This window comes from Phalaenopsis equestris, unplaced genomic scaffold (genome assembly GCF_001263595.1).
Source record: "Phalaenopsis equestris unplaced genomic scaffold, ASM126359v1 Scaffold000566, whole genome shotgun sequence".
NCBI classification, from domain to species: Eukaryota; Viridiplantae; Streptophyta; class Magnoliopsida; order Asparagales; family Orchidaceae; genus Phalaenopsis; species Phalaenopsis equestris.
The window spans coordinates 303,219-318,220 of NW_018165006.1; the positions used below are offsets into that span (position 1 = coordinate 303,219).

Here is a 15,002-nt window from a genome sequence, read left to right on the forward strand (position 1 = left end):
TAGTTGTCATATATAGGTAAAAAGTGAGGATATTATCTGAGCTCGATTCCCCCATATACACTAAAGAGCTATCTAGATGAGGTATAATATGTGTGATAGCTAAATCGGGAGGGGGAGAAACTAATATTGGCTGATGAAGTAATGGCTCCATCTCAACTGGGATCATAAGATCAGGAAGGATCTCCTCTGGTGATGCAAGAGGCTGAGGACTATGGTCAACCATCTGATCAACAAGAGCAGAAGAAGACTCACCCCAAGACCGGACATGTCTATCCATTGACAGAATATCAGTAGAAGGTGGAGGTGACTCCCTAACCCATACTCTAGTCGGTGAAGAGACAACCGCATCTTCTACAATGGGCTCATCCCCTCACTGACCTACATTATAAAAGAGGATTAAGTAAAGACACTTAGAAAGGAAAATGTAAAAGAACTTATGAAATTTTGCTGATAAAGAAAGTTTAACCGTACTATCGCTGACATGTGGAACACTGCAACGGGGACTCTGACCTCGATTGATGCCTAATGATCATCTGTCGCTCGTATCTGTGAGCATCATGAAAGCACAAAAAGATAGTCTCACCCATGTCAACTGAATGTAACTCACCCCCCTAGGACTACAAGGAGGAGCTATAGTAAATCTTGTCCCCAGGTTCGCAACACTCCTACTAGCGAACAAAATGCGGACCATTTAAAGCCTAAAATCATAATATTTCTTTAAATATTCAAAATTCCAAATGATAAGAAGTGTTCAAACCTAAATTTGAAGGCTTGTTCTTGAAGTCAAATGCAACGTTTTGAAATTTGTGCAAGTGTTTTTAAAACACATGAATAATAATTTGAATACTCTCAAGTTATAGATGATTTAAGACATTCGTGAGTTAACAATGTATAATCCCAAAGCCTTGTTTAACAAAATTTCAAAAACAAAAAAAACCCATATGTGCTCCAACCAATGTATTAGATGTTCAAATACTATGTTCGAAAATGATGAACGGGCTAATCGGGTCGCCTTGTCTATAGGATAAGGTGATAAATTCTACTTAGCTAATATGATCATCCTCCTTGCAATGACTGAAATTGACGAGTCTGGTAATTTTAAAATAAATGCCCAAATCTTAAAATAAGAACTTACAAGTCTAAATCACCTAATTCGATCCTCATATCTATAAGGATAGGAGTCGATAGAACTAATACTTTGAAAATTTTAACTAACAAATATGAATGTCCCCCCTTTTAAATATAAAAGTTTTAAAATATTCAATACCCTGAAGGCCGAGTTGATAGAATATTCAATTGGAGGGGTTATTTAAAATCAAGCTTCTCAAAATAACCAACTAATATATAAGTAAATTTTAATCACTTAAAAGCTAAATGTAAAATCCATACGCCCCCGCAACAGTTTATTGAGGGTGACAAACTTCTGTTTGACTCAGCTCACAAAGAATAAATGTCATATCAAATGTATTAATATATTCACAATAAAATTGATTACAAGTCAGTAAGAACGTAGCCCGAGTCCTCTGTCCGATCAAATGTATTAATATATTCACAATAAAATTGATTGCAAGTCAGTAAGAACGTAGCCCGAGTCCTCTGTCCGCGTGGTTTCACCCAAAGGCACCACAAAGTAGTCATTACGACCAGAGCCCTCTGGCCGGGTGGTTGCCACCAAATGACATCATTATATTATAGTCACGGCCACAAACCGTATGTTCCCCAATGACTTTCCACCCTTTGGGTTGTGAATCATAAAGATACAATTGATCGGCATAAAACCTTCTGTTAGTTAAGGTTGATTTAAATTGTCCCCTTAGACAAACATCCACCGCAAATCTACAAGGATCTTTTGGATGAAGGTTGGGTCGACTACCTCCTCTGGCTAAGTAGATCAGAGACAACAACGGCCCAGGATGATGAAACTATGGGGCCTTGATCGGGTTTTGTCTCCATTCCCCCACTATCTGCTTTAACTTCAAGTGATGAATTCTAAAACTTAAATCCCAAGACCGTTGCTACTATATATTCAATTTTCAATTCTTAATGACTTGCTTTAATCAAATGTGATCTCCCGTCATCGGGAGAGTTAATTAACCATAGGGACTTGCGACTATACGAAACCTCAAACCCCATATTAAAAATTCCTCGCAAAATAAGGACGAAACCTCTTGGTAGTGTCTTATCTACAATTCAATCTGCGTTTTGAAAATTCAACCCTCCAAAGCTCTCTCAACAAATTAAAATAAAATTAAATGAAAAGAGTTGTCTTGAGAAGCGGTGGTTAATTTTCGGAGCCCAAAGCATCAAAAGGAACAACTGACAGCACAAGCACAATTTAAATGCAAATAAGGAGCACAAATAGATGTAAAACTTAATAATAATAATTACAATCATGCAAATGTATATACCATCCTATTTAATCTCATAAAATTACAAAACTAAATAAATAAAACTACCACAAACCATAGTTGGGTTCCAGGTTCTCTTGAATGTTTAAAACGCATATGAAAAAAAAAAAATTTTGAACAAAACAATCTTCAGAATTCATCAAAGCACTTGTAGAACTATGTGCATGTTAAATGACACAAAATAAAGAATCGTAGGTTGACATCATATTTTTCACCATGGACAAATAGTCCTAAAAGGATGATAGTTCGTGCAGTTACTAACAATGGATGTGTATCAATCGCCAATTTAAACAAAATCCAACTCGAGCAGAAACCATAAGCTAGTAGATTAAAATAATAAATGACATGCAATTTTAGTGAATGTGCCGAGTAATGCAACGTATTAGTGAGTAACTAGGGAGGTATAAAACTGATGATTTGTGTAAGAAAAGGGACATAAGTTAGTGTATAAAAATACCGCATTTTTAATATGGAGAATTGACATGGATACTTAATATAAAATTTCAGAAAATTTCATTGATAAATTTAATGAAACAACAATATGAATGGCTTTTTTTCTCTTAAGCTGGGGGATGGACAAAAATATACTCACAAACAAACAAGTTGAGTTTGAAAACATAATATTTTTTTAGAAAAAATCAAAGAAAAAAAATTGAAACTGATAATTTTAAAGGGAGTGAGGGAGAAGAACCTCTTGAAATTAATGTTGTAAACACACTCAGATGTTTTGGTCATAATATAATAATACTAGAAAAATAGAACAAACAATTAAGTTGTGAGGGAAAGGGATAAAAAGTAATCATGCAAAAGAAGTTACATGGAAAGAGAGAGAGAGATGAACAACATTCAGCACGAACTAACAGACAAGATACAGATGTAAGAAAAAAGAAATTTACAAAAAGCCAGATATGGTTTGTTTTTCAATAGTTGATGTCTCCAAGCATGAGAGAGAAGTTACATATAATAAAACTGACGCTTCTTCAAAATACTTCCACCCTACGAAAGTGAGAAAAACTTAAGAACGCCCCTATTAATTATTTCAAATGATCAGCTCTAGGAGATACAATCTTGAGGAAATTATAAAAAATATTTATAGAACTAATAAGTGAATTCACCCAGAGGGAAAACAACATAAAAGCAGAAAATATCACTATAAAGATCGTAGAAGAGGTGATTGAACTGATCCAACCAGATTTATTTGGAACACATCAAAATTAAATCAAATTGGCAATTGGAAAATGGCATGACCATAGATTAATGAAAATCACATCAATATTTGAGAATCAGTTTGATTTCACCAATGGAATATTTTGGCCAATGGCTTGAGAGGCCGCATAAGGAAGCAGTACATTGGAAAGCTATTTGAGAGGCAGCATACGGAAGAAGTGCAATGGAAAGCTATTTGCATCATGTTTATGGCATTGAAAAACAATCAAAAGCTATTTGCATTGTGTTGATAACAGTGAAAAAAGTGTATCACTGAATGTAAGAGAACTTATTTGTTGGATATATAGGAGAAAAGTATCTTTAACAGGTATCTTAAAATCACCAAGGATAGACAAATATATATATTGGATCAACAACCAACAAAAGAATATGAGACGCAAGAGTTCCCATCACAATAGATTTACACATGAGAATAACATTGTCTATTTTTTTCTTGGGCTTGGAGAGGAATATAGCAGCTATTCAAGTGGAGTCATCTTGGTGCAAGTTATTTATAAATAGGGATAATTACATATAGATTTGATATATAAAATTGTAACAATATAAGATAGAATAACGAAAAACAAAATTTAGAAAATAAGAGGTGGTGTATGGCCAAAAAGCAGCCATAAGGAGCTGACATGAGCCGAGGCAGGCCTGGTGGGTAGTTACGGGCCCAATTCAATAAGAAATCCGGTCCAACAAACATACAAAGTATGAGCAGTCGACTCCAAGCGGCCGAGTATGAATAGGCGAGTAAGAGTCGTTGGGCAACAATGCACGGGAAAGACTGATAGCAGAAAAAGGGTAATCACACAGAGGACACCAAAAAACACATTGAACGACTCTAGTAGAGGACTTAGGAAATTGGAATCTATTTGCCAATGAAGCGACAATGCATGTGACCTGACAGGGTGACAAAGGATGGAAGCTTAAATACGGCGCGTGCAGAAGGTAAGATACCAGAGACAATATAACGTATACACCCAAGGCATCAAATGAAAAATCCACTTAGCCCAGAGATCCTCAAAATCTGAGTATAATCATCACATTCTCTCCCAAATAACCCCCCCCCCCCCCCCCCAAACAATATAAAGGGAGGAGTTAATGTAAAACAAAGGTTCCTTCGGACAGTGGCCATACGATTCAATACAATCCATCCCCCAACTCTCCTTCTCTAGCCCTTTCCTCCTTTCTGGCTAGCTCTACCGATGAGAAGTAAGTCCACGGACATAACAGGATTCAACACAAAGAAGTGGTAAAATAAGTTCTTCAATTTTCAAATAAATGAAAAATGATGCTTGATGTCAATATATTGATTGTGTGATACAATAAAATGACGATGTCAAGAGGAAGCAACTAATAGATTGAAGTTGATACATAAATATGAAAAATTTGAAGGGTATTTCTCGATAAAATAATATTTAAATACTTAAATTTAAACTATTTAAAATAGTTGTCTTAGTTATCCTAGTAATGGGCCATAATGAAATCAATAACAACTAAGTATGGAAGCAATTAGTATGTTAAGATGGATGTGTGATAAAGAAAAAAAAAAAAAAGTAAGTATCACTAAAATGAGAGTGCATAAAAGGATGTACAACAAATAAGAAATGACAGTGCATAAAAATTTGTCAAAAAAATGGGCAATGGGGTAGCTCCTATAAAGATCATTGTTATTAAAATTATATTTAGGTAATTTGAATGTGCATTAAAAAGAGCAAGTAAATAAGAAAAAAGTAGTTAGGTTAAATTTAAATGGCGTATAAAGGAAAAAAGGAATAAAAGTTATAAAAAAAGAGTTCAATAGACTAAAGTTACATCACATTGAGCATTTAAAATTTGAATGATCATATTCCTTGAGCTGAAGACAAAACCAATAACTGGGATATGGCTAATTGTGATAAGATAAAATAATAAATAATGATTTGCACTATTGGAAAAGGCCAAACAATATATTACCAACTGCTTTATAGGTTCTGATATGTTGCAAGAATTCCTTAAGGGTTAAAGCATTCAGCACACTTGCATAAGCACTCAGCAAGAGCATTAAATTCCTGACATAATGAAGCCTTTCCCTTTTACCTAATCTAAATATTTTATTTCCTACAACAAGATGACTTAAATTTGCATACAAAATAAGCAGAGTAGGAGTAAATGTCTTCAGTTGCTTCTCAAAAAAAATCATTTACCACTTACCAGAGTTTCAAAGTTAGATCGCTAAAAAGATTCATTACAATTCTAAGCAGACCAGAAAAGTAAACAGCCCTGGACAATATAGTTCCCCCGACATCTTGAAACACAGATTTTTTCATAACAGTAAGAGGCTTACAGAGTACTAAGCTAAAATGTCAAATATACCTATTATTTGTTAAGATGAAAAACTTAGCAACAATAGTTCAAAATTAGTGGCTAACGCAAATGGCAATGATAAAATAAAAGAATAAGAACTTTGGGCAAATAAAGGGTGTAAATTAGATGTGATTTTCGGACATGCAAAGCCTGGCTAAGGGAGCACAAGTCAAGTTCAAGCACCAGCTCCCATCAAAATATATGTGAGATTGAGACCATAGTTTGTCCCAAAGACTCAACTTTCACGTTCAGCTTGAATACATGAGCCCAAGGCTAGAAGAAGATGGTCGACAAGGAGGATGAAGACTGGGAAGTGTTAATAGCCAGGAGCATGAAGACAGGGAAGGGTTAGTAGCCAGTTAACATACTGCAGCTGCAAGGAATAAGAAGTGTGCTACATGAAATCAATTTAAAAATAATAAGGACCTCATAGTACTCCAGTTAGTTGGATACACACCAGTTGAAGTATTCCCTTAGCACAATCCATCTGATTACTTTCACAAGAACAGGCAGTTCAACCCCAGACATGCAGAATCCTTAATGGATTGGATTAAAGGATATATCTAGACGCTAGAATTAAAATATATATATATATATATATATATATCAAAGGGCAGGGTTGTTGAAACAGAAATCTTAAGATCTCCAGGACTAAATGGTACTAGACAATACGAGTCTGCATCTAAGAAACATAAAATGAAGCACATAAGATTCTGTGAAAGAAAAAAAAAGAAAAGGAAAAGTGCAAGACAAGGACATCTATGAAAAGGAAGAAATTGAAATAAACTTACAGAGCTAATCTTCAAATACATAAATCATGGTCAAAATTCAGAAGAAAAAAATTCAAAGGAATATGCTTCATAAGCAAATTGCTACAACCTGCAGCTGAATTATCATGAAGTGCAAACACTACAAGAAACTAACTCCGGCTTCTTGGATTTCATCTTTGAACCATTTATAGTGAAAGAAAAATTATTTTGCTTGTTGTAAACATAATTTCAATAAAAATCTAGATATATAGATTTTACACCTTAAAGTTTATTTTTAAAAAAGTGTAACTTCATAACTTGCTCACTCATATAGCCAAGTTTGCATTGCTATAAGCCTGCATCACCTTCTTTCTTAAGATCTCGAGGAACTAATGGTACAAGACAATACGAAGTCTGTATTTAGGAAACATAAAATTCTGTGAAAGAAAAAAAGAAGAGGAAAAGTACAAGACAAGGACATCTATGTAAGGAAGAAATTGAAATAAAATTACAGCGCTAATCTTCAAATACATAAACCATGGCCAAATTTAAGAAGAAAAAAATTCAAAGAAATAACCTTCAGAATCAAATTGCTACAACCTGCAGCTGAATTATCATGAAGTGCAAACACTACAAGAAACTAACTCCGGCTGCTTGGATTTCATCTACGAACCATTTCTAGAGAAAAAAACATTATTTTGCTTGTTATAAACATAATTTCAATAAAAATCTAGATATATATATTTTATACCTTAAAGTTTATTTTTAGAAAAGTGTGACTTCATAACTTGCTCACTCATATGGCCAAGTTTGTGTTGCCATAAGCCTGCATCACGTTTTGTTCCAACAACATCAACTAATTCAGACACCTTATTGATCAAATAAAGAGTGTATTCAATGTTGCCTCAAGCCATCACTATAGTCTCTAGTCACTTTTCACGAATCACCTGTGAAAGTATCCACATGCACTGAGCTTAAAAGCTGGCTCACAGAGATCAAATTTCTCTTCAAATATGGAACACATCTAACTTTGAGCTTCAAAACTAATCCATTTGACAACCTGATATCAACATCACCCTTTCTCCGAAATTCACCTTCCCTAAATTACTTTTAGGGTAGTTTTTGAATATGTTTTGTTGGGGCACGCATGAAAAGAGACACCTAAATCCACTATCTATGATTCAATATCATCTAGAGACAAAATAAGGCAGTCATCATGGATTCATTTGTAAAGACATTAGTAGAGAGTTTTCCATTTGGACCTCCATCACAAACCTTTGGAGTTTGGTTGTCCTTTTAGAAGTGACATTTCTTCGATTAGTTTCAGCATTCACCTCTACCTTTCTCTCTCTCTAACTTGAACTTTTCTCTACTAAACTTGAATTTTTCCCTGTCTGTGTTTCTATCCAGATTTCTTCTTTTGTTTTCAACATTCATAATAGAATTTGAAATTTCACCACTCACCTTGTGAATTTCTTCATTCAACTCTAACCTCACAATATCATCAATGTTTAACTTCATGCTACATGAAAAGCTACTCATCAGGGTGACTAGTCCATCTGAACTGTCAGACAATGAAGATAAAAGTAGCAGTGCTCTGATCTCATCATCAAACTCGATGCCTCATAGTATTCAAATTATTGAAATGTTTAGCCACCGAACTAACATCCACCATCTTTATATTGAACAATTTCCTCCTCAGAAAATTTTTATTTGAAGGTGATGGCCTCTCATGCATCCTTGTTAATGCAGCAATGAGATCAACAATAGCTTTCTCATTCACAATGTTGAAAATAACAGATGGCGTAGATTGAAAGTTGGATCAAACCTAGAGTTGTTCGATCAATCACTTCCCATTCTTCCAAAGTCATCAATTTTGGCTTCTTGGTAATTCCTTCAAGTAGTAAATAGAGTTTTTGATACAATAAATATTAAATTTGTATTTTTGAGAAAGTCAAATTTGAACCAATGAATTTCTCCACCTTATACCTTGCTTCGTCAGTAATTGCTCCCACTCGAACCAAAGATATTTAGAAAACCCCACTCTAAATCACTTGTGTTAGAAAATGAAAACTGTGAAAACACCGATTAGAGAGATTGGAAGCAAAAACTTAAAAGGAAAGCACACAAAATTAAATATACCAAAAAACAAAAGAAAACTAAGACAGCACAGAAAAACCCGAGAACGGGAAAAAATCACGAAGCTACACTACAAAAAAATTCACTATGAAGAAATAAGAAGAAAGGTATATATTACACCACACTCAAGCCTCTCTACCCTCTTGGACTGAAGAAAACACTACAGATGCTCCTCCTCTCTTTCACACACAAGAGATCATGAAATCCACAGTGTGCACTAGCAATTCAAAGAGAAGTCGAAGACTTAAAGTCCATAGCTGCTACAAAACGTTAATGTGTTGGCTTTACAGGTGCTCGAGTCCATAGAACAATCTGGGAGCTAATGCACTCCTCCTGGGCCCCACATTCCCTAACTCACTGTTCTAGAAAGCTTTGTTGAGCGCCTAAGCGCCACTCCAGGCACTACCTCAAGGACTTAAGTGTTACATGTATGTAAATATTCCTATATTTTAATTTCATGGAAAAATCAAAGTTTATCATACATGCAACATTTGATTAAAATAAATGCATGATTCATGAAATTAATCTAATATTATACATTTAAGATATATAATTTAAAATTTTTGTTCATAATCAAACTCTAAAAAACAAATAAATTTTGGTTTTTTCATAATCGAACTGTTTAAACCAAATTAAACTTTGGTTCGGGTTTATCAAAATTTTGATTTATTCAATTTTTTGGATTGTAGATTTTAGTTGCAATTGGTTTGACCAATTTGCAAATCGATCCATCTAAACCAACAAATGCTCACCCTTCATTCAAACACATCATTATAAAATTTGAAACAAGGGACTTAAGAACTTTTATGCATCAGGTAAAAAAAGTAATATTTTTTAAAGAAAATAAAGCAATACATATGTCGTTAAATTGATTTCAATGAATATTAAAAGTGCATCAAGGTGAGTAAAGGTGTTTGGGTATCTAATTCTTGATACACAAATATACTCAACTCATGTCATTTATGTCTTGGCTAAGAAAATCTTGGCCGAACTGTATTATTTAAATTTTTTTTCCCAAACCCTATTAGTAGGGAGGTTCGATTGGACTAAGCGGGTCCATGCCCAGAACAACCCATAAAATAAATACATCATGGTATCTCACTTTGATGGTGTAATTAAGTCAAATAGAGTTGAGCTACACCTAATATAAGCTCAACTCAGTCATTTTTTCCTAAGCCCAAATTCAAGCTTAGGTATATCTTGCCAAATAAGCTCGAGCGCATCGACATACTCAAGCTCCACAAGGCTAGCAAGTGAAATTGATTTATTAAGTCTTTTAATTTTATTCAAATATATCCTTGGCAATTTTGATATCCATATGTTGTGTTCACATGAATATGTGATTATGAATTTTATGCATGCTCATAACTCACATACTAAGATGACATGAAAAAAGTAAAATTCAAAAGATAAATCTTCTTGAGACAAAAGCCAAATGCACATAGTGATAACTAATATGTAGTATAATTTGTTTAGTTTTCAAGCAACCCTGATTCTGCATGCTTCTAGTGTTTCACCAAACTATTGGCATTCTTCTAAAACATTTTCCCCAAGGATGAGGACATACATTTATGTTAAAACATCTCAACACTAATAAAGTTTTTGTAATTTTAATGTTATCGTAATATATAGACAGAAAGCATTCAAGTTTATGATATAGAAGCTCTCGGAAAAATAAAAGTTAAAAACAATATTATAATTGAAGAATGGTGATCAATTTCAATGACATCATAATTAAACCATGCAGTGGCATATAAACTATCAAGTCAAATGGGAAATATGGATGATGATGATACAACAACAACAAAGCCTTAATCCCACTACGTGGGGTCGGATACATGAATCTTTTTTCTCCATTGCGTCCAATTTAGTGTCATATTTTCATTTAGTTCTAGTAAATTAAGATCATTTTTTATACAATAAGCCCAAGTCTTCCTAGGTCTCCCTCTGCCTTTCTTAACATAAGTCGAATCTAAAACATCTACTCTCCTAATCGGATCATCAAATAGTCGACGTTTGCTATGACCAAAGTATCTAAGACGACTCTTTATAATTTTATCCGTCACTGGAGCTACACCAATCCTATCACGGATATACTCATTTCGCATTTTGTCTCTAAGTGTAAAGCCACTCATCCACCTAATCATTCTCATCTCGGCAACACTTAACTTATTATTATGCGTCTCTTTTAAAGGCCAACATTCAGTGCCATAGAGCATTGCAAGTTTCTGCACCATCTTATAAAATGTTTTTTTCAGTCTAAGCAATACTTTTCTATCACACAAAAGACCGAAAGCATTCCTCCACTTCAACCAACCAACTTGAATGAATTCTACCCTACCATTAACATCCCCATCTATATCATCATCACTTTGAACAACAGACCCAAGATATCTAAATCATTCACACCTTTTAATAATTTGATCACTCAAAGTTATACTTCTGTCGCTAGAGCTATTACTACTAATATTACATTCCATGTATTCAGTTTTAGTTCTACTTAAATGAAGGTCTTTAGACGCCAATGTAGACCTCCATAATTAAAGTTTTTCCTGAGCTTTTTCTCTCGTTTTATCCACGAGAAGGATATCAGTAAATGTCCAGTAAGACCATCCATAACTAAAGCAAAAAAATATGGGTGTAAAGTCGATCCCTGATGTAATCCGACAAAAATAGGAAAATATTTGGTCAATCCTCCTTCAGTTTGAACACAAATAACAACTCTAATGTATATATCTTTAATGACTTGAATATAAGTCATATCAACGCCTTTCTTCTCAAGAATGCTCCAAAGGACATCTCTTGGAGCCTTATCGTAAGCTTTTTCTAAATCAATAAAAATCAAATGCAGATCCTCCTTATTATCTATGAACTTCTCCATCAAACCTCTCAATAAATGTATAGCTTCCATGGTAGACCTGCCCGGCATAAATCCAAATAGATTATGAGAAATCCTTGTAATACGTCTCAACCTATGTTCAATTACCCTTTCCCACAATTTTAAAGTATGACACATCAACTTAAATCCTCTATAATTTGCAGACTCTTGTGCATCCACAAAAATAGTAGTAATCAACTATGATTTTTTGTGGCTAATTATTACTATTTCAGCCAAAAATCACATCTTTTGTAGCCTAATTATGATTATTATAGCTAAACTACTGCTGCAAATCCATGATTATCAGATTTATAATTTTATTTTCCCTAATTCAGAAGACCGGACCTATCTGCTTACAATTACACAGTAGATTACTTTGACTAGGCTAGGTCCCACGATTTTTTTTTTCCTTTCAAAGGTTTTTCACATAAAAATTCTGGCATCTTCTCCTACTACTTTTTATTTATCTGTGTGTGATGAATCTTCATGCAATGCTAAGACTTTAAAATATCACTCTTCTGTCACAAATTTTTTGGCAATCAATAATGGTAATGTCAACAAAGACAGTGATTATGTTCCAGCGCTATCCTATACTTCAGCCAGTAAACCCGATGCATATTAATCAACAAATTCCCTGGATTCCAGATTCAAGAAATATTTTTTTCAATATACCAAAACCTATAAATTTACGCATATATCATTCACAAAATCCAGTATCAAAAACCACACCCTCAGCCCATCAATAATATAGTTGGATCAAATCAACAACAAGCACTTCCAGGGTGAAAAATCCCCGTATCAACAACATTACGAAATAAGAGCACGCATGATCAGTTACAGATATTAGCAAAACCCGAGTGACCACAACGATCCATGCGAGATTAGAAAAGAAAAAAACATTCCAAGATTGAGATGTTGGATATCAGACCTGAAGACCAGCTCGGGAAGAGCGCGACACTGGTTTCTTCTTATCCTTGTCTTTAAGGGCCGAGGACTTGCCCATGATCAGGCCTTTAGCGCCTTTACCAGACATCTCTCCCTCCTGAAACAAGCTGCTTTCCGCCAAATCGTGAGCTCGAAGGCTCGAACACAGATCGGAGGAAAAGAGTGAAGAAGCGAAGCAGAAGGATGAATGTGACGCTGGGAGGAAGTCGCACTAGCATTGCAGATGAAAACAGGAACAAACAAGCGAAAGTTGACAGTGCTGTCCCTCTCTTGTCTTTGTAATTACAATAGTGCCATTTCTAACTAGCGTTAATCCTGGCCGCTGGTTATGTGATGGGTAGAATCTCGATCCCGTGATGTCGTAACTAGAATTTCAAAATGTATCGTGTATTATTTAAAAACTTATTCTATTTGTTGATGTTTGTAGGGCAAAAAAGTGGCTGATTTAGCCAATTAAAGTAAGGAAAATGGTGATCCGGGCGGCCAGAGGCTTCGGTGAATGAAGAATAGAATCAGTCGAGGGTCGGTCAACTTTTCATTCGGAGCTGGAAAAGCAGTGCGAGCCATTTGATCCAAGAAATCAATAGAGAATTAACGACCGAACAGGAGGCGAGTGAACTCTAAAGTCTGGCGACCGCACCCTACTTGTTGGTGACTAACTCATACCTCTTGTGCACGATTAGCCGGCATACTAAGGTACCACAAAATGTCGGTCGACCTAAAACAAGCGCTTGATACCAAGGTTCGTGATAGGGCAATCAAAGGTTGGTGTTCGGTATAGCTGAGGCAGAATAGGAGCAACGCTCGCCGTCTCACTTGAATAAATATCTCACACCGTAAAGAAATCATAAACTAGTAATAGTCGTACAGAAAAACCCTACGGAATTCTTTTGACAAGATTTTCTTTTATTTGAAATAATTTTTGGTCCCCCCAAAAGGAGTAGACTCTTATAAATAGGAGGTATTGTACTAGGGGTGTCAAAAATTGATCTGATATTTCAATACGACTCAAATTCGACTTGAAAAAAATCTGGGTTCGAGTTGTCCTGAATATTTTTTGAATCGGTTTGGTTCAAAGAATTTAATCCGTTTATTATTCGGGTCAGCTCCAGATCGACCCAATGTCAAAAATTGATCTGATATTTCAATACGACTCAAACTCGACTTGAAAAAAATCTGGGTTCGGGTTGTCCTGAATATTTTTTTAATCGGTTTGGTTCAAAGAATTTGATCCGTTTATTATTCGGGTCGGCTCCAGATCGACCCAATTCAGGTCGGTCATTTTCGAGTCGAAGCTTAACCCATCCTACCGACATGAATCGACATTCATATACTCAATCAAAAAGAAGACCTCCCATATTTGACTTGATTAGGAAATCTTGGTCAAACCTCTAAGAATATTTTTTCTCAAACAAAATTTTTTCGTTTATTTACATGTGTTCTATCCATTGGATTTCATTCTAGAACAAATATTGGTTCAATACCTTTGAAAGATATAATGAGTGGGGAATCATTCTGTAAACAAAAAGAGGAGTAGCACAAGAGAAAGAAAGAATTCGGGAGAACACATATAACTTATAGCATGCCAGAGACTTTGGCGTCCCAACAGATCTAAGAAGTCAAGGATCAAATGAGAGAGATGATTAGGGAGGTGCTTTGGCAAGAAGCAAATCCCACACTCCAACCAACAATCCTTGCACATCGGAGACCCAATCCAAATGTAGAAGTGTGCACGCTTCGATGTGAAGCATGAATGATGAGATGTGCCATCCTGACAATACCAGATCTACACATCAAGATCGGCACAGATAAAGGAGTATGAACATACCGTGGCCAACCCTTATTAACACTTTCTGTCAACGGATCTTGGGGATGCATTGACCCCAAAATATTGTTATAATTATTAGAGATTGCCAACGAACACATCTTAGCAGTGGAATACAACTTACCCGCAGTCTCTTTGAGCTCTAGATAATCACAGACATATCTATTAAAGTTCTAGTGGATGTGACTAAACACCAAGTCTCCCCAACGAACACATCTTAGCAGTGGAATACAACTTACTCGCAGTCTCTTTGAGTTCTAGATAATCACAGACATATCTATTAAAGTTGTAGTGGATGTGACTAAACACCAAGTCTCTAGATGCCGCCAGCGACGTGCCCTTGGTATGAAGGTGAACATTCTCACCATGAGACATACATTTTGAAGAAGCCATGCCAAGATCAATGTAGGACACAGTACCTAGGGTGAAGAGCGAAGCACTACACAGATAGGCCACTACCACAGATTCATCAAATCCCTAAACTGGCCTCACTAAGAATC

The 15,002-nt window shown here is 35.3% G+C and overlaps 1 protein-coding gene across 1 annotated transcript in view; it reads right to left on the reverse strand.

Moving 5' to 3' along the window:
- LOC110029355 (probable histone H2A variant 3) overlaps positions 1-12,884 on the reverse strand; it is a 26,764-nt gene extending 13,880 nt beyond the window's left edge. Inside the window, exon 1 of the mRNA XM_020731609.1 lies at positions 12,661-12,884. Coding sequence (XP_020587268.1) covers positions 12,661-12,765 — 105 coding nt within the window. The 5' untranslated portion in view covers positions 12,766-12,884. The remainder of the gene's footprint in view (positions 1-12,660) is intronic.
- Between the last annotated feature and the right edge of the window lie 2,118 nt (positions 12,885-15,002).